This window comes from Periophthalmus magnuspinnatus, chromosome 5 (genome assembly GCF_009829125.3).
Source record: "Periophthalmus magnuspinnatus isolate fPerMag1 chromosome 5, fPerMag1.2.pri, whole genome shotgun sequence".
NCBI lineage: Eukaryota > Metazoa > Chordata > Actinopteri > Gobiiformes > Gobiidae > Periophthalmus > Periophthalmus magnuspinnatus.
In genome coordinates this window covers 2,251,028-2,270,889 of record NC_047130.1, presented here as the reverse complement: position 1 = coordinate 2,270,889, position 19,862 = coordinate 2,251,028, and the positions used below count along the sequence as shown (strand labels likewise).

The following is a 19,862-nucleotide window of genomic DNA, read 5'->3' as shown; positions in this document are numbered from 1 at the left end:
TGACCTCCTGGTGCGCTGGCGTTGATATAAATGATAACTCGACAAACAATAGATTGCTTGTCTAAAAAATGTTGTTTAATTTGATTTGATTTGATTTAAGTTTTCACCTGATTAAAAATATTCACAAGAAATGTTCCCGGTTTCCAAAATGTGTTATTTGTCTGTTAGGGAAGAGAGTTGGGGCAGACGGCGACAATGGGAGAGGGCAAACCATGGGAGCAGAGTGCATCTATCTCACCAGTGCATGATAAAAGCTGTATGAGTTGTTAGTCTCATTTCACGGTACAGGGACTGATTCCGACAGCTGCAGCGTCCCTCTTTGCGTGTGTTGTGATAGCTGATAAGGTGTGGCTGTGGACTCCTGACCAAGGGCAGAGGACAAGTCCAAGTGTGGCGCGTGGAAATACCCAGTTGGTGATAGATCTGGAACACAAAAGCAAAATTAAAAACAAAAAGTCATTATTAAACATGAACTACATTTGTGGAATAATTATGTTGTGAGTTTGTAGTTTGTTTTTAAATTGTGAAAATCTCTGAACCTGAAAAATTCATCACGCTAATTTTTGGAGCGGCTCTGTGACTGCGAGAAAAGATGATCGCAATCACACTGACTGGAAAGGATTCATATTTTTTGTAAAGTCTGAGTATTTAGTTAAATGAACACACATTTTGAATTACTTTTAAACTGTTTCTATAATAACAGTGGACAGTTTACCTAAACTCCAGAAACACAAAAAAAAAAAACAAAAAAAACAAGGGAGCTATTATTATTGGGGAAAAAAAATATTTGTAGAAATTTTAAAAAGGCAGCTTTTTGTTTTATTAAATATTTGTAAAAGTAATTATTCATTCATATCATTATTATATTTAACAGACAAAATGTACAGACCTGAACTGAGCGCTTTGTGAGCAGAGACCATCACCCCTTTGCGCTGACACAAAGCGAGACAAAGTAATGGATCTTATTTACATGGCTCTCTGAACAATGTTTTTGTCATTCCATCTATAAGTTGTAACATTTTTTTAACTAATACGTCATTATCTATCATTTTATTTATTATGATTTACTTATTGATTTATATTGATGTCATAATTGGAAAAAAAAAAAATAGTACTACACAACAAACAATATAAGCCACACTGGGCCTGCACCATGCTGATTTTCTCAAAGAGACTCTGGGTATGGGGTTGTAAACAATGTTTTCTAATGAACACAACACAGACGACGAGACTGACAAAACAAACAGACGGCGGGATGGAGAGAGGTGGAGGGTGGGGACGGACGGGGGAGAAAGGGGGGAGGGAGGAGGATGGGGAGGGGGGGCAGTGAAAGTATGCTCCACCAGACTCAGCAACAGCCACTCAAGTAGTGACGTGTTCAGGGTGCTTCCTGCAGCGCTTTAACCCGGGTCCTAGAGACAGTATTTGAGCTTTCTATTCGCTACTTGGCGCTGTTGCTATGGGGCTGCGTGCACGTGGGGCCACGCGCAGAAAACACTTGTGTGCTGAGTTTGGGATTAGGGCAGGGAAAGTGTCGCGGACCGGAGACGCGTCCAGACCACGCCATGATGAAACGTGCTCGTGTTTGTTGACACTGTTGTTGCTGGTAGACTTCCGTAGCCCACCAGATGTTGTTTACATTGGTGGCCGTGCACTATCAACTTAGCTCTGAGGGACTGAAAACATTTGACCTCGTTGAACTTGGGAAGTCTGCTTGGAAACAATATCGACTGTTGATAGGCTACTATTAATACAATGATATGATATAATAAATGGGACGGACCACTGAATCAAACACTACAGCCAACTTGTGTATAGGAATGTTGACTTTTTCTACTGTTAAAGTTACTCATAGTTATTTGTTGCTGTTAGGCTGCTCCTTTCTAGGGATTTTAATGTTGTTCATGTTGGCTGAGTTCAGAAAAAAACAAGCACGTTTTCCTGTATGATTAACTGAGTGAATAAATGTACCAAAGGAGGAAAATGACTTAGTTTGACTTGCAAAGCAGATCATGTACGTGTATAAACAACAAACTTAAACCACACTCACCATTTTAGACTATGTGAACCAATGTAATGGGGTTTTTGTTTAAATTGGCCAGTTATTTGTAAGGGTTCATAAATTCTTCATTGTTGTCAGTTATTAGACAAAACACGTGCAAACTGTTGTTTCAGAGCAGTTTCAGATGAGTTTCAGAGCAGACGGACAAATAAAGTGAGAGGCGCGTGGAGCGTCTGCGCGCGCTCCTCCGCCTCGTGCACCGGGCGTGTTTTGATGGAGCGGCTCCAGTCAAATGAATGAGGCTGTGAATATGACACCATTGTCCGCGTGAGCTTTACTTAACCATTCATTAACTACGTCCCAGGCGAGTTAAAGTCACAGTTCCTCATTATTTGGACAAATGCGACGCTCGTGAGTTAAATTCTCTTTTGTAGCTGGAAAAATAAACTGAATCCACGGCCACGCTGCGACAAACAGTGTAATTAGTTTATCTACTATACAATTTTTTATGAATCAATGAATTAAACTAAACTGACACGAACAGGCTTTAGAAACATTTCTCACATTTTTTTTTACTGCTGTCATTTTTTTTTTTTTTTCATTCTTGATTTTTTTGATTAAAGTATTTTGTTGCGTAAACAAACAATTCTTCGACATTAGATATCCTTGCATATGTGTATATTTTTAGATTTTTGTTAGAGCCAACACTGTTTAATAAAACATGTTCTGATTCTGCTGGTGTTATCCCCAGCTAGAAATTGGTTGCCAAGCATTGCATCATTCCTTTCATGTGACTCCCATACGCCCCAAATTCGTCCTGGCCGTCTTATGACTGCATCACAATTGCTCCTCGTACAAACTATACGGCTGGTGAAGGAGCAACCAGCTGGCTCCTGCACGTCCCTCCCTCTGCACCAGTCTGATTATTCTATTGGTTGTCGTCAAGGAGAAGATCTAAAGTCTGCTTCTGTGATTGAACCTTTGGAGAGTCATCCATGGGCTGCAGGGTAGGCTGTTCCTCCAGAGCCTGCCCCTGTCAGGTTTGGTTGGCTGCGCTCTCAATATAAACACCACCGGGAGTTTCCGAAAAGCCACATTCAGCTGTCAAGACTGAACAATGGTTAACATGAGCTATCACCAATTTTTACTAAAACAACCACATTCGAGTTCAAGACAGTCGAGGAGACGAGCGAATAGAAGAAAAAGGGTAAGTCAGCTTCTTATCCTTTTTTACTGACTTTATGTGATTATCCAGAAAACTTATGGCATAGTTCAAGACCCTGCTGGACTTAAAGGGGAAAAACAATGTTGGCACTTTTGGCACAAATCCCAGATCTGTTTTTAGACTAAACAGCTGTGTGGATCAGTCTACAGTGAGTTGTTGGGCTGTAGTTTGTTGTAAACTGAGCGGTGGGATCAGTCCACGGAGAGCATGGACTGAGGAGAAAGTTTGGGAGGACCTACTTCAGTCCCCTTTTTAAAATTAATTCAGCTTGTCTTGAATTCACAGTAATTAAATTTTCAAAGTGATTTTTAATGAAGTTTAAAAATGACAAATCATTTACTGAGCTGATCATGAGAAAGCCACATACATCCACAAATGATTTACACGGCTGCTGTACGGATTGTGGTGATTATTTCGAGTTAAAAAGCTCAAGTGTGATTGACATTACTATGAGGAGTTTTGAGTGTTTTTCTTTCTGGACGCGCTTCCTTTTGTTTCGCCCATTCTTCTGCTGGACTTTGATTTCCATGACGTAATTGTGCTGGCGTACAGTGGACAAGACTCAAGCTCAACCAAAGGCATTTTTTTTTCTATTTCGCACGCCCTTTAGTTTCAAATAAACAGCATTTCTTCTAAAACCTCTAACTTTTACAGTTTCCCCATTGCGCACTCACAGCCGGACACACTTGTTCAAGTTTCCAAGGAAGGACTGTAAAGAAATGTAGACAGTGTTTTATAGTCAAGACTAAATTTCATTCTAGCCAATTGAAAAATAATGGCCCTATTCTACGTTTTGGTTGACTTTAGAGACAAAAGGAAAAGCAATTAATACAGGTTTAATTGTTGATCAAAAGTGAGATGAAGTGTCAGCTCTGGAGAATGAGTGGATGGGGTTTTCTCTTATCTTTGTGTCGGCCACTTGTTTATCAGAGCCATGGTGTTTTTAAGACTGTGAGAAGCAGGGGGCGCCGTAGAGAACGCTTCGCTCTTTGTTTACAGGAATTAAGTAATCATCTATTGTATTGTTCATTTTACTAGTCTCTTTCAAACATTTATATTAACACTAAACAAATTATATAATACGAAAAAATAAAACATTTTTAATGTAGGTTTAACTTGAATCCTTTGTCTACAGCAGGTGTCTTCATTTGTGCAAATCATCATTTTAATACTGGCATCTCAGCAGGTTTCAGTTTTCTAAAAATGTGTTAGAGACTGATTAATTGTTGTCTATTTTTTTTTTTTTTTTTTTTCCAGAATTGTTGGGACAAGCTATCTCCAACTAATTGGCTCACTTGATCAAGAGTGACAAGGTAAATGCACTTCTCATCATAGGTTGTGATTCACAAAGTTTAATAACCATTTTTGATAGTATTAATAAACATTTAAGCCATTTATACACATTATATATATACCTTTTTAACTAAAGTTCAAGTAGTAATTGATTTTAGTTCTCTGCAGCTGATCATGTCATATACTCTTAAAACTGACATGGAAATTTTGACAACTTGATCATGTAGAATTCTATAAAAACTGACAGATAATTTGTACTGGACTTAAATTAGAAGTTTTAGCAGGTTTTTTTTACTTTTGTTATAACAGCTGACTTGAGAGCTTTGAGTGACTAAAGCAGACTTAACGATGTATTTCACACTTCTGCTGCCTCTGGCTCACATCCTCACGTGTGTATTCACAGGTCCAGTGTGAACTGTGTAGCCAGGATTCTGTGCTTTGTGAGTGACTGGCATCATGACTGCCGAGTGGCTACACCTGCCCCCGCCGTACCCCCCTGGTGTGGGGCCACTGTGTGGTGCAGAGTTGGAGGCGTGGTATGAGGACCTGCAGGACATTCTGGGCTCTGACACAGGAGGGGCCAAACTGGCACGTGCACCCACCTGTACAGAGGTCAGTCGCCTTTACGCCCAGTTACAGAGTACTTTACTTACTTTGCTTTTGGATGTACCAGTTCGCAACTTTTCATTTTTGCACTAGCTATAAATAATTTAAACCCAACTTATTCCTCACTTTTGACAGATTATGACAACTATTGACATTTCATTTTGATTTGTAGAAAGAGCCAGAATTTCTGGACGTCCTGGAGAGTTGTTCTCTGACATGGCTGTCGGACGGAAGTCAGACGTGGAGTGAAGGTGTCCAGAGGGCAACAGAGATCCAGGCTCTTCATCACACTTCTTCTTCCTCATCTTCATCCTCCTCTTCCTGCATGAGTCCAGCTGTGGCAGAGGAGCGGAGGGGTGAGGGGGAGAGAGGCAGAAGTGGAGACAGCTCTACAGGAGGGGGCAGTGACCTGCTGCCTCCTGAGTTCTTTGCATTGCTGAGTGATGGGGGGCTGGTGGATCAAAGCGGAGAGGGCTATTACTACCACCACCATCAGAGCACTCATGTCCACCCTGGGTCTCCTTCAGCTAGTGAGGAGGAGCTACCCTGTGTCCCAGATTCACCCTCCTGTTCCTCTTCAGCCTCTCAGTCGCCATCACAAAACTGTTCTTCACCCTCCTCTCCTGTGTCCTCTCCATCTGTGTATCAGTCCTCCCGCCTGGGGAGACGCAAGAGGAGCTGCAGCGAGAGGGCCAATGGTGCCTTGTCCCCTTTTTCATTGACCACACCAAGAACATCTTCATCTTACACATCGGCCAAAAAGAGTCGCAAGGAGCGGGAACAGGAGAACGAGAGGAAGGTCCAGGAGCTGACTGAGCAAAATGAGCGTTTGAAAGCAGAGATCGAGAGGCTCGGTGAGGAGGTACAGAGGACCCGTCGAGCCCTGATTGAGAGACTAGTCAACACCAGGAAATGAAGCAGCAATCAACACAGTTTAAATTGGCATTGGTGGGAAAAGGTTTGATATGAAAAAAAAATGGAAAGTCCTATGTTGTAAAAAAAATAAATAAAAAAGGAAACCAAAGATATTTTTTGGGATGCTGAATTTTGGACGAGGAAGAATTTTATAAAAGACCAGAAGAAAGAGAATGATGAAAGTCTAGGACAGAAGGGCAGCGAGAGAAAAGGCTGCAACAGCAATGCGGCAAATAAAGACACAGTATGTATTAAGGAAAGGAAGAACACATGGATCCAAGTGCTACTTATTGAGTGTTTTGTGAATGTCAGGAGTAAGAATGCTTGTCATATGTCTGATTGAATGCAACTGTTGAAGAACAGTTTGTCATTTCACTAAAGTAGGGCATAGGACAAATGAGAGGAGAGTGTATTTCAGAGAAAACTATGTTGGAAGCCTTTTCCCACCATTTTGCAACACATTGTTACCCCTTCTACATAAAGGGCTGCAAGATGGCTATTAGAGATTATCTGTCCCAATCTGCAGATATTATGTAGCTCAGGTAATCCTTAAAAGTGCCCAGAACAGTGAGAGTATGTGAGGATAACTTTTTGGAAAAAGAAATTGTACCTTTTCTTACTTTTTTAACTATAGCTTTGTGTCCGTGTCTTAGATAAAGCAGTAGAGACTGGCTAAACTTTCTAAGCTGACCTTTTCTATCAATATGGGATTTTTAAATAGAACGCAGTTGTGTAACTCAATTATTTACTATTTTTATATAATGCTGTATCATATACGTACTGTAATGGCTTTAACTGTCATGTTCTGACATATATTCACTGGTATTTTCTTGTTGTAAATTGCAAAATGTCGAAAATTGTGCATGGCGCGTATCATTTATGGCATAACATGTATTTCCCCATACTGATTATTTTGTAACTACCTGTAATCTCAATTTTACAATAAAAGTAAAACAAAAGATCAGATCCAAAGTTTATTATTCAAAGTTGGAGGATGCATAATTATTCGTAAAATATATGAATGATTGAGGCACAATTTATTAAGTGCATTTGTAGCAAAAGGCAAAATATGTTTCCAGATGATATAAACACCTTTGAGCGCACAACACACCTCACAATGCTAATGCAAACCATTGGAGGAAGAGTATAAAATCAGTTTCTTTTGGTGGAGGGATTTGTCCAAATCCCTCCATTCTGTAGCTGTATTCATTTGACTCCGTCTTTGTATGTTTTCATTTCCCTGTCGGCCTATCCAGCATTTCATTAGTCCTCGGTGCCAGTAGCACATTGTCTTAGATCCTGTTACGGCTTTGCCTTAAGCTAATACCCTCATCTCTTAGTGTACTGCTTGTTCCCATTCTCCTGTATGATATCTCAAACCGCTGTTCCCTGACTAACCTCCACACTCCTCCTTTCTGTCTCATTTCTTCTTCTTCTGTGGTGCAGGTTCAGGGCTCTTTCCCTCAGCCGCTGCCAGCTGTTTCTTCAGGTCCAACAATTTGGCCACCTCTGCAGTGACCACAGCCTTTTCCGCTTTTTGGGCTTTTAACGTTCTCACCTTCTCCCCCTGTACAAGAAGAAAATATATATTTATTATTTAATAATAACAACAAAACTTGGACAATTTACATTTGCGTCTTTTTTTCTTATTTGACCGAAAATTAATTGAATTTCATACCTGCTCAGCCACTGCCTGTGTGAGCAGCTTGGCTTTCTCGGGGTTCACTCCGCCCGGCACAATCGCCTCAGTGGCTGGAGCGGGCACCACAGCGGGCTGAGGACTGGCAGTACTTGGAGCTGTGGATTTGGGCTGACAAAAATGATAAGAATTTTTCTGTAAATGACGACAAAATTTCACTTATAACAATCACTCATAACAAATTAAGTCATTAATTTGAGAGTTGCAAATCATGCACAAACATCGCAACACAAAATGTAAAAATATTATGGACTTTGTTAAGAAAAGTGCATTCAACATCGAAAGAATGTCAGCGATGTGAAGTGCACAAACACCACGCAATACCTGTATCTTTGGTGGTTCATCTTCCTATGGACAGGTGGTTAAGAACAGGTTTAAAATTACTGTAAGTATTTAATTACCTTGATTGTAATTAATGATTGATTTGATTTACAACTAAAGTTAACTTTTGCACACACCTGGTTTCAATTATAATGCATTATATTGTAACTGATTATCATTTCTAACAAGGAAAGACACTTCATTAAATACCTGCTGTCCACCAAATTTCTTCTTTAAAGTCTCAATATGTTCGGCCTCCAGTTTCTGGAACAACGGACTAACCTAGGGAATACAAATAAAAATGCTAATATAAACACCATCAAGAATTTAATTAATGTTTGTTTGTCATCTCTGAATGTAATAAATCATTGATAAGAGCACCTTTACTATATATCAAAAGAGAAAAAACAACTGGGTGCTGAATCAAATTTCATCATCAACAGAATTTTTATTAATGTTTCTTCTTAGTCTTAATCTTTGTTAGATACAAATATAAACTTTAAGAGTATAAGCACAAACACTCTGCTGGCCATTACAAAAAGGCCAAAAGGGACAAGTGGCCCGAGAGAAACCTGACCAATGACAGAGGCCTGGAAACAGCCTCTAGGCTATTAAGTCTGAGCATGTGTGCGCTTATACAAATCCAGAGTCTTGAGTAGGAAAACACTGACACACTGTTGCATCCTCATTGTATCACCCTTCGTCAACATGTTGGAGGTTCTACAGGTGTGGGCTGGACGTGCAGGGCCTGTCCGTGTACTCACTGTGCCAATGCGGTGGCCTGCGCTCAAGGCACACACAAAGGTGCCAGAGCCTTGCAACATGGTACTGATGCAGGATGGAGGGGCGTTGAGCTGATCCCGGATAGTTTGGCTGACAGTTGGCATGTATGGCAAAAGCATCACTGACAGCAAGCAAGAGATGTTGACAGACACACCGGTAACTGTGCCAGCACGTTGCCTTAAAAATAAAGACAAAAACTTAAGGCACACATCAAATATTTTATGACCCGAAACATGATAATTTATAGATACACATTTAATAATAAGAGGCAAAGTAAGAGGCACAGAGTATTCCGCTTGGACTTAAAAAACGGATGAGTATTAAACTAAATTAGATAATTCATCTATAGAACCAGGATCTTTAGACTGATACAGGGCTGTAAGATAGCATTATTATAGCATCAGTAAGGAATTTAAAGGGACTAGAATACAGTCTTATAACAGGACTCAGAGATAAATATTAAATCTGTAATCTAATGCTGCACTTAAAAGATATTTTTACTAAATGGACCTTTCATTGTCTCCTCCCTTAATCTTCTTCCAGGGTTCATTTACTTGTATGTACTGGTTGCCATGCCGAGAGATATTCAATATGTGCTTGAGAGCATCACGGAGTCTGTAGACATAATATATAAATGAGCAGAAAAGTACATTTAAATAACTGTATTGTAAAATTCCATAATGATTCTTTAAGATACATTTATGAGACGGATACACGGAGAAATTCCTTACTTGACTTTGTCCATGAGCTGAATGTACTGTTGCAGCTCCCAGCCCACCAGAGCGAGGAGTTTCTTATCCTCTGGCTGAAGGTCCATCACAGACACACAGCCCTCAAAGAACTTTGTGACAAACATGCCAGCTCTGGGTGATGAAAGAGGGGGAAGGGTGAGACGGAAATATAAATAATCAAAATCACACAAAATGATGTTGTAAACATTCATTCAAAAATGAATGAGACCAAGACAGTCAAGAAGACCTTAAGAGGTATAAATTAGTTGATTGCAGATGTACCGTTTGTGTAATACATAGTGTGAACAATACTGCTGCAATAACTGTCCCACAGCTTTCATATTTCATCTAAATAACAGCCGAAGCAAGTTTTGTGTGCAACAAAAGGCTGTTCATGGCATGCTCCATTTTTGTCATGTATGATGAAACATAGTACACTGTAGTTTACGCATCCTGGTGCCCCCGAGGAGGGGCTATCCAAACAGAATGCTTAGTACAGCGGCAACTCAAAAAACAGGCATCTTCATAAATACCAACTTTCCCTGACTATATGACTTTTAACTGTTTGATTAGTAAAGTTGCCACCGCCATATTTGATCAATTTCACTCCAAACTTCCACAAGTTGTCCTACTGGCTCAGGGACTAGATTCAGGCAAGGACAATTTATTTTTTGAAGCAGAATATTTTCTACCTCTGCCACCTTAGGCCTTATGCAATCTACCAGATATTTTTGAGCCAATTAGGCATCAGCTGCCCGAGACCAATTGGAAGATCAAGGTACTCCAGCGGAACGCTACTGAGAAAAATCTTTGATGTAGGATTTATCCCCGATCTTTAAAAATTATTTGAGGCACTTTAATTGAGGCTAAATTACACCATCCCAAACAAATTTAGAAAACTAGGGTGAGACTCTCGTAATAGTTTCTCCACTTTTAGAGGCTTTCAATCGAATAACTTGTTACATAATGAATGCTCATGTCAAATATAATACAGGCATATGGAGTATGTGAATTTTACTCCATAAAAAAAGAAATAAAAAATAATAATAAATAAAAATACAATCCTTATGATAGCTGGCTATTTTGGCGTGTTTTCCCAGCAAAAATGCTAATTCAGCCTGATATTTTGTTATAAATACTAAAATAGTAATATTATTGTAACAAACCTATTGATAAAGTTGCCCAGGTTGTTGAGCAGCTCTGAGTTGTTCTTCATAGCCATATCTGCCCAGGAGAAGGCAGAGTCCTGCCCCTCTGGACGCACATAGAGCAGGTAAAAGCGCCACACATCAGATGGAATCCCTGTGTCTTTGGCCATGTCCCCAAACACACCAACACCACGGCTTTTGGAAAACTTGGTGTCCTCATAGTTCAGATACTCTGCAATAGAGTTTCATTGTTTATTTATAGATCATAAGCTGCCATCTATGTGAGTTTAAATTTTTTTTTACCTGTGGCCACAAGGTGATTGACCAGAGTGTAGTTGTCCTGGGCTCCCAGTAGGGAGCAGGGAAAGACAACGCTATGGAAGGGAACGTTGTCTTTGGCCATGAAGTTGTACAACTCCACCTGGTGGCAAAGAAGAAACACTGCAACGTGAGGATGACATCATATTAGATCATCATGAGATCATCCAGTTCAAAGAGGACTTATCAGCTCTTCCCCAACCCCACCTCTCTCCCTCTCTCTCACACACACAAACACACACTCAGTCCATAGTTTTAGACTGAGAGGAATGAGTCAGGGAGATTAAAACGATCCAAAACTCTAATGGGTCATCACCATCAAAAAATATGGGAGTTTTAATTAGTCATCTCTAGATGATCAAGGATGGGGGCCTGTGGCTAGAAGCCTTGTTTACACGGTGTTGGTCACCTACTGAGTGGCATGTTTAATTGCACTTTAAGTAAATATATGTTCTGAGCAATAAGTGTTTTGATAACCAGGGCCAGAGTAAAATGAGTGATACCTGTTGAGGATTTTTCCACCACTTCTCCCATTGGTCAGTGTAATTGGCAGTAATCGACAGATACCCAATAGGTGCATCAAACCACACATAGAACACCTGTAAAACAGGGAAAGATAACATTTTAGTCAGTAGTGGCAAGGCCATTTTTTAAATCATACAATGTTCTCTGTAAACAAAATGCCTTGTCTTTTAGTGGAAAACCCTGTAATAAAATCTCGACAAACATGTTCTGAAGTGTATGGGAATTTTATATTAGTTAATCAGTTTAAATTGCTGTCTTCTGAAGAATGCCAATGCTGGATGTGATTCAATCTTGCACTGTGTGAACTGAATCTGGAGATTTGCAATTTCCTAAACAGCGAAACTCTACTAAAATACAGTTAGTTTTCTTGTTTTCAAATTTTGCAGCCCTTGTACCGAGATCAAATATGTCATAATCTTTACCAAAATAAAACATGCAAACAGTTGTGTTTTTAACCTTTTCTTTAAAGTCGGGGTGAGGCACTGGTGTCCCCCACTGTAGGTCCCTGGTGATGCAGCGAGGTTTGAGTCCATCCCTCAACCAGGAGCGGGTGATTTGCTTTGCGTTTGCTGTCCAGTCTCCAGTACTGGTTGACTTATCTAGCCACTGTTCCAACTGTGTCTCCAACTAGGTAGAAAAATAATGTTTTACCACTCTACAGACAGGGGAACTGGAATGCTTTATGTATTAAATAATCAAATTAGTGTAAAAAATCCACAACTAATTTATAATACCTTTGGCAGGTTGAGGAACAGATGTTTGGAGGTTTGGATGACTGGAGTCTGCCTGCAGACTTTACACTGTGGTTCCTACAATGGCAAACAATATAAATTAAAACATATTACCATACTGTACTTATAATCATGTTAAAATTGACAAATGATGTATGGGTCAAAATGAGCGAGGGCTTACCTCGAGCTCCACAGCATTGATCAGTCGGCCACACTTATCGCACTGGTCACCACGGGCCTCTGGGTAATTGCAGAAAGGGCACGTGCCTTCAACAAAACGATCTGCCAGGAAACGTTGACAGTTTTCACATCTGAGCTGCTCCACTGTGTCCTCCACCAAGAAATCATGTTTGTGGAGGCGCCAGAATATGTCTTGGGCTATTCTGAGGAAAAAATAAATACATAAAGTTGAATGTTCTCTTCAAGGGATTTTTTTTAAGCACACAGAACTCTCTCTGCCTCATTTATGGAGTTAAAGAATGAGGGATGAATGACCCTTCCTCTCATGAATACACCTTCTACTCTTCTAAGTTCATAATTCTTACTCACTTGATTATATATTGTTTTCAAATTCGATAATAGAAAAAATCATAAACTCTGAAATGCACACTGTAATATCTGATCATGTCCCAATATCAGCAATCCTTCATTAGGTTACCACAATCACAAAGCAATGCAGTGGAAATTCAATAATATGTTCTTATAGGATGCTAAAATCATATTACTTTTAAAAGTGATACAATTTTTTTTTTTTTGGAGACAAACATTAATTCCTTCTCTTCAATCCAAACTGTGCAAGAGACATTTAAAGTTACATTTATAGGATGGTGTAGGACGCGCACACGCACACATATATATATACACATACATATACACATCCTATCCCATCCACTTGGTGTGTGTTAATGTATGCACCTTTGTGTATGTGTAAGTTGTTTGTGATGATGATGTGTCTAGAAATATATTTTTAAAAGGCTTTTTTCATTTCATGTATTATATATAAATGAATTCATAAGTATACATGTTTTCCCAAATTAAATTAATGGAAATTGATGATATGATTTCTCAAAAACTATTTCCCTACTTACTCTGTCTGCTTTGATGTTGTGGTTCTTCCAAAGAAGTCAAAGTCGATCTGAAACCACTTGTAGATATTGGAGTGAACAGCATGGTACTTGTCACAAATCTGCTGGGGAGTCAGGCCCTCCTCTCTGGCTTTGTTCTCTGTGGCTGTCCCATACTCATCGGTACCACACACATACAGCAGGTTCCAGCCTCGCAAACGGCCATACCTGAGTTCAAACGCTAAGCCAATTATACTATATTACACACAAATCACATTTTGTATTTGTATCGAGTCTTACAAACCTGGAAAATACATCTGCGCTGAGGACACAACCAATGATGTTACCCAAATGGGGGACATTGTTCACATAAGGCAAGGCACTGGTTAAAAGGATGTTTCTTTTGCCCTCCTGAGGCAATCTGGTAAAATTGAGGGGAAAAAAAAAGAAATGCATTTTAAACATTTTTCTTGGAGAAAAAAAATTGGGATTACAGTACCTATATTTCAAACTGTTGAAATATTCATTGTTTATTAAAAAAGTATATTGTGTGTGTAGTTCTAACAAATTAGTTGCATTTTTAAAATTTGTTTTGTTAATATTTTATATTTGTAGATCAGCATGATTCATAAGTGATCGTTATCTTAGAATCACCATAAACATTAATGGCAAAATCATAAGCCATGTATTGGTATTGTATCAAATTTTGAGCTACGTTTGCGAGATACAGCTCTATAATGAACAAAAAAGTACATTATAGCATAGTGGCCTATTTCCTCACATTGGATGTTTTCTTTCAGTATCCTGTGAGGTACTTAAGCCTTTGCTATAGCTGAGAGCAGCGGCCTCCATCTCTTCTTCTGAAACCAAGCGCTCCCCATCATCTCCCTGTACAGGTGTAATGACAACAAAATACAATTACAGATTACAGTATAATGGACATTTCACAAGGTTTATGTTGAAGACATTACAAGTTCTACTGATTAACTTTTATTTAACCTTCTACTATACTACATAAGTGCAGTTGTGCCTTGAGACAGATGTACTGATCGCTCGGAAATGTTTGAATATATAAAACGTAAAATTTGGTGGATGCTGTGTGGTACCTCGACGGGGCTGCTGGTGCTTGGCTGCATGTCTCTGCTGTGACTGCTCAGAGGGGCTGGCTGCTTTTGCATGTAGCTCTTCGTGCCCTGCAGGCCTTTTCCCTGGAGGAGTTTCTGAGCTGACGACTGGCAAGCATTCATACCGTTCACATGTTTGAACCATAATGCCACAGTCTTGTGCTCACCTTAAACCACGAGTATAGATTGATATTTAAAATACACTTAATATATAAAATATAAAACATATGACACCATTGTAATTTTTTAAAAACAAGTCACACCTGTTGGCACTGTTGAATCAGAAAGGAGAGGAAACAATGCAGCCCACAAGACAATGTCCGCCGCTGATACAGACTCCTGAAAGAGATACAAAGTGTCACAGTTATAACTCAATATCTGAATATACTATATACAGATAGTACACCGAAGCACTACTTCACATCACTTACGCATTTATACACTATGACCATGTTCACATCTTTGCGCATTTTAACAAGCCATAAATGTTTTGTTTTTGGTCAGTTCACAATCGCCTGGAATTTTACTGAAGTGTAAGTTATACTAAATTAGAACATATCTTCTTACTCCAGTCAAATATGTTGTCTTCCCTTTGCTCAAGTTCTGGTCCAAGTAGTTTAAGGGCCCCTCGATGATCTTCGGCACCTCAGACCCTTTTCCCTGCACCACTGCCACATGAAGGGCCTGTAGAAGCGCAGGCTGCAAAAAACAAAAAAATACTTTAGTTAGAATGAACCAAAACAATAGGATTAAATGGCAACTAGGGATCCAGCAGTCTGACACTGGTATTAAGTCTGATCCATAAACAGATAAAGAGCTTTGCATTGAACACCAAAATTTGAATAAATGCTGGCTTTAGTATTCAGCATCTTAAAATCTCTGCTGGTTTAACATTAGGCTAACTGAATATTCAATGATGTATAACAACACAATCCTGAGGTCTATTGTGTAATAAAGACCAAACAAGTGAAAAAGGTGATTCACCGAGTGCCACAACTTGTTTTACCACACAGAGAAATATTTACCTGAAGATTTGTGGCCTCCCACTCAAGCCATTGATTGCACAGTGCGCTAGAATCCTGTCCACTTACTTCAAACATGTATCTACAATTTCAAAAAGGGAAAAGAAAAAGATCACAAAATTGCAATGTTCTAAATCATAATGGACCCTCTAGAATTACTGTACTGACCGGCAAATGGCATTGGGGCTGAACAGGTGTTGTCCACTGGGTAACAACAGGGCTGGCAGTGAAGGACGGCTGAGGAAGGGCACCACTTTATCTGTTGACAAATGTTTTAGGGATATTTTAAAGTTTAGCTTAAAACATACACTGCCTGGCCAAAAAAAAAAAAGTTGCCACCTGGATTTAACTAAGCAAATAGGTTGAGGTTGCTGCAGTTGGTCTGCTCTAGGTTCAGCAACAGTCTGTGCTCAAAGAATGAGGTCAGCTGACACCTGAATATACTGAATGACCAGGTTATTCCATCAATGGATTTTTTCTTCCCTGACGGCACGGGCATATTCCAAGATGACAATGCCAGGATTCACCGGGTTCAAATTGTGAAAGAGTGGTTCAGGAAGCACGAGACATTATTTTCACACATGGGATGACCACCACAGAGTCTGGACCTTAACCCCATTGAGAATCAATGGGATGTGCTGGAGAAGGCTTTGTGCAGCACTCAGACTCTACCATCATCAATGCAAGATCTTGGTGAAAAAATAATGCAACACTGGATGGAAATAAACCTTGTGATATTGCAGAAGCTTATTGAAACAATGCCACAGCGAATGAATGCCTGTCGTAATCAAAGCTAAAGACAAGCCAATGAAATATTAATGTGTGACATTTTTTTGGCCAGGTAGTGTACTATAATATGACCTAATGTAGTTCATATGATGTTATGTTGACTTCTGAGTTTGTCTGTGCTTTAGGGCCTTCCATTTCATTCACTGAACTGACCAGAAGTAGCCAGCAGTAAAAACTGTACATTATGAATAACAAGCTAAACAACAATTGAAAGTAAACAGTCCAAAGTCGTGGAAAATGAGTGTGTTTCTGGGTGCTTCTTAGATGAGAGGGACAACAGGTGTCCATATGGATCTGAGACTGAATGGCTCCCAGTTTTGTTTAGCTGTGCATATGACTGAAATATTTTTATTCTGCACTCTTTAAGTTTGTGATGATTATTTGTATTGTGATTTTAATGTCTGAATTAGTGTCTTGAATGACCTTTTGTATGAATTGGGCTGTACAAATTAACTTGCTTTGCCTTGTTTGACAGCTGTCTATCACACCACTTTACCCTTACAAATCAGTTAACGCCAATGCTAGCTTATACCAGATAGAAACAACAGACAGAGACAACAGTGGGTAACATTTTTGCCTATTTAGTTTAGTAAATGACCATGTAAACTCCTTTCTTACCTTCGTGACTGACATACTGGACATCACACTTAGCTCCTGTCACTTCTACAGCGGCTAACGCCTTCAAACAGTGAGGGTTGCCTTCACTCAAAAACAGCTTCATTTGACAGGTTTTCCGTCTCTGGGTTTACTACTGTTTTAATAATCCTAATATCTGACTTTACAACAAAAATGAGGGTGAACTTTGCCGGTTAGTGTGGTCCCCTGCACATGCTGATGCAAGCCGTGTTGCTCCAGTTACAAATGGCGGAGTTGTAGTTTTATTAAGAGCTTTACTCGTTGTGATGATGTCATTTTGAACTACACTACCCATAAACCCCTCTGAGGGAGGTTGGGCGCAAATCCGGTTAGCGTGCTCGTTTTATTTATCTTGAGCGCCCGTTATGGGAAGCACCATTGACCTATGTGCGCTGTCGGATCTGTTGTAACAAAAACAAGCGCTCCCATTGCTTTATCCTTTCATTAATCTGATTGGCTGAGAGTAAAATCATATTGGGCGACTACAGCCAATCTTGTGGTATCAATTCTGTACTGTGCGAAACAATTTTTATCCGCTTAAAGAGCCAGGAGTCTGTGCGATGGTATGTGCTGAACAACTTCAAAAAGGACTGTGAGTGTGCTCGTCTGGAGTTTTTGTGCATGCATAAGGGTCTATGCAGATTTGTTATTTATGTTTTTTTTATTTGTAGTACGATAAAAACCAAACAAGACGCGCCTATACGCTGTGGCAGACTCACTAAACACACAGCTGTCATCTTACACGGTGAGTGGTGCATCTTCTTTATAGTACCTAATCTGCAATGATAGGTGGATATTAACTTTTTTTTCTCTCCTTTTATTGAGACCATGTTGTTATGAGCCCAATGGATCTATTAAAATAACGGCTTATATATTTAGTTTTTATTAATCCCAAAGGGTTGCCTGCTGGTGTTCATTATTCAGTTTAAGTAGACAAACAGCCTTGTTGTGCTCATTATAGTGGTTATTGGGCGACATTTATTGTGTGCTACATTTTTTTAGCCTGCACAAGGCTACATTATTTTGGAAAAATACATATCAATGTGCAGTTGTCACCAAAGTTTTGATTCACTGTAGAAGCTTCTGTTTGTATCATATAGACCTGTCTACTGTAAACATATAGGTGTATCTACTGTCAAAATCTGCCAAGCACTTGTGGCCACTTCTGCATTAAGTGCTCATTGTCAACTGGAGACCTATACACAGAAAACACTGGGCCACTTCCAACCATATCCTGTGGAAGAACACCTACACAGCTGTGCTGTCTCTCTCTTTTGAACTATTTTGCTCACTCTTGCAATTCACAACTTACTTTTTTTTTAACCTGTAGGTTCCTGTTCTAATTAGCAAAATTTTGCCAGTTATATTTTATCATAAAGTTGCTGGCAAATTTTGCTATGCATAATAATATGAATGAACTGTCAGCCTAACTTGTTTTCATAGACATCATAAATGTGCTTTATTATGCCATTGAAACAGTTTTTTTCCTGTTTCATAACCTCCCTTAAGTCCAAGAAAAGCAGGAGATTTGTCCCCTTTTTTCACCAGCCTGTGACGACAGGCCTGAAAGATTATTCTCCAGTTGCAACTTTCCTGATTAAAAGTGCCCTGTAGCATGGGCAGTATTAGCAGGGGGTTACATGTGAACTGTAATTACTAGTGCGCTCCATGGACAGCCTTAGTGTCAGGGAAAGATTTAGTCATGACGCATTTCACATCATGACATGTCACTAGTCAGATTACTCTGGAGCTGAGCTCTCACATTTTGGGGCTAACAGGAAACTAACTTGTGTACTTGTGTACATATAGGCCACCCTCAGATGTTGAGTAACAATTACTGACACTGTTATTACCACCATCTAATGTTACTGTTGAGGAACATAGGGTTACCAGAGATATCGTCTGTGTTGACTGAGTGTGACTTCAATGCTATGATGAACTCTTTATGCAGTTATTGATCTGATTACAGAATATGCGTTAAATGCTCACTAGTATTATGCTATTATACCCGTTGTATAAATCCACCAATAGGGTGGTTTCATTGTTTGATAAAATCCTATAATTGTGTTTTTTGCTTTAGTTCCTCTTCAGGCACAGTTCTTCTGGCAGTTGACAGCAGCTTAATAATGCAAATCGCAGCTGATCGGAGACATTCATTTTTCAGTTTTAAACTTAGGTGTGTATTTTAAACACATCAAAATGAAAAATCAGTGAGAGAAAACTACAATATAAACAGCTAAACAGGTTTAAGAATCAATCTTTGGTTTTGGATGCAGTGGCTCTATTAAGACTAAAGTGCACAAAGCCCATAGCACAGCCTTGGCTTAATGACAATACGCATGAGGTCAGGCGCATATGTAGATGTGCTGAGAGGAAATGGAAAAAAGACTGTTTACAAGTTTAACTGTGACTATCAAGAGATAGACATGTTGAATATCAGAGGGTATTTAAATCTTTCAAATGTCGTAGTTTCATGTAGTATCAAACCTAGTGTCAACAAACTGCCACAAACCTCAGATTTTTTTTAGTACTTTGAAGTCATGTGTAAATCCATGTAACTCAAATGTTCTACTGTGAAAATGTCTTATCATTCTTTAGGGATAAAGCCTCTACTCTTAGACTGCCACTGCCTTCTGTTCTGGACCTTGTAACTTCAACAGTCTGTAATATAGTCTTTGCGTGTTTTGAGCGACTGTCTCTCTGACTTGGAAAAAAAAGTTCAACAGCTAAACCCTTGTCTGTGTCCACTAGATATTATGTCACGTTGTCTGTGCCAGGATCTTTTGATTCTATTGGACCTTATAGGGCTAATGTTGTGAACTTGTCTCTGATGTCTGATTGTTTTCCTACTGCTCTGAAACATGCAGAGTATGGTGTGCCCTAAGGGAGACACTGTGCATGCTGTATCTTTACATGCTTCCCCTGAATGA

At 39.4% G+C, this 19,862-nt stretch overlaps 3 protein-coding genes across 4 annotated transcripts in view; 2 read left to right on the top strand and 1 right to left on the bottom strand.

The window, feature by feature from the left end:
• The first annotated feature begins 2,667 nt into the window (after positions 1-2,667).
• ddit3 (DNA-damage-inducible transcript 3) lies at positions 2,668-7,007 on the top strand. The gene is made up of 4 exons (XM_033966978.2): positions 2,668-3,209; positions 4,485-4,540; positions 4,924-5,132; positions 5,299-7,007. The coding sequence occupies exons 3-4, from the start codon at positions 4,977-4,979 to the stop codon at positions 6,040-6,042; spliced, it is 900 nt and encodes a 299-aa protein (XP_033822869.1). The 5' UTR covers positions 2,668-3,209; positions 4,485-4,540; positions 4,924-4,976; the 3' UTR covers positions 6,043-7,007.
• On the bottom strand, positions 7,007-17,152 carry mars1 (methionyl-tRNA synthetase 1). Of its 2 annotated transcripts, XM_033966974.2 has the most exons (22): positions 16,915-17,088; positions 15,676-15,766; positions 15,511-15,589; positions 15,053-15,184; positions 14,749-14,824; positions 14,468-14,652; positions 14,143-14,249; positions 13,666-13,782; positions 13,386-13,589; positions 12,479-12,680; positions 12,301-12,375; positions 12,023-12,193; positions 11,545-11,640; positions 11,027-11,144; positions 10,742-10,955; positions 9,576-9,707; positions 9,355-9,459; positions 8,826-9,021; positions 8,272-8,343; positions 8,065-8,088; positions 7,720-7,851; positions 7,009-7,608 (listed from the first exon to the last, which is right to left on the bottom strand). In XM_033966974.2, exons 1-22 carry the CDS (start codon positions 17,015-17,017, stop codon positions 7,462-7,464), a joined length of 2,778 nt encoding a protein of 925 aa, XP_033822865.1. In that variant the 5' UTR covers positions 17,018-17,088; the 3' UTR covers positions 7,009-7,461. The 2 variants fall into 2 exon arrangements, with proteins under 2 accessions (XP_033822866.1, XP_033822865.1); XM_033966975.2 differs by lacking the exon at positions 8,065-8,088 and having other exon boundaries at positions 7,007-7,608; positions 16,915-17,152.
• Positions 17,153-17,608: 456 nt separating this feature from the next.
• Positions 17,609-19,862, top strand: part of arhgap9 (Rho GTPase activating protein 9) — a 36,918-nt gene continuing 34,664 nt past the window's right edge. Inside the window, exon 1 of the mRNA XM_055221926.1 lies at positions 17,609-17,677. The gene's annotated coding sequence lies outside the window, so the exon portion shown is untranslated. The remainder of the gene's footprint in view (positions 17,678-19,862) is intronic.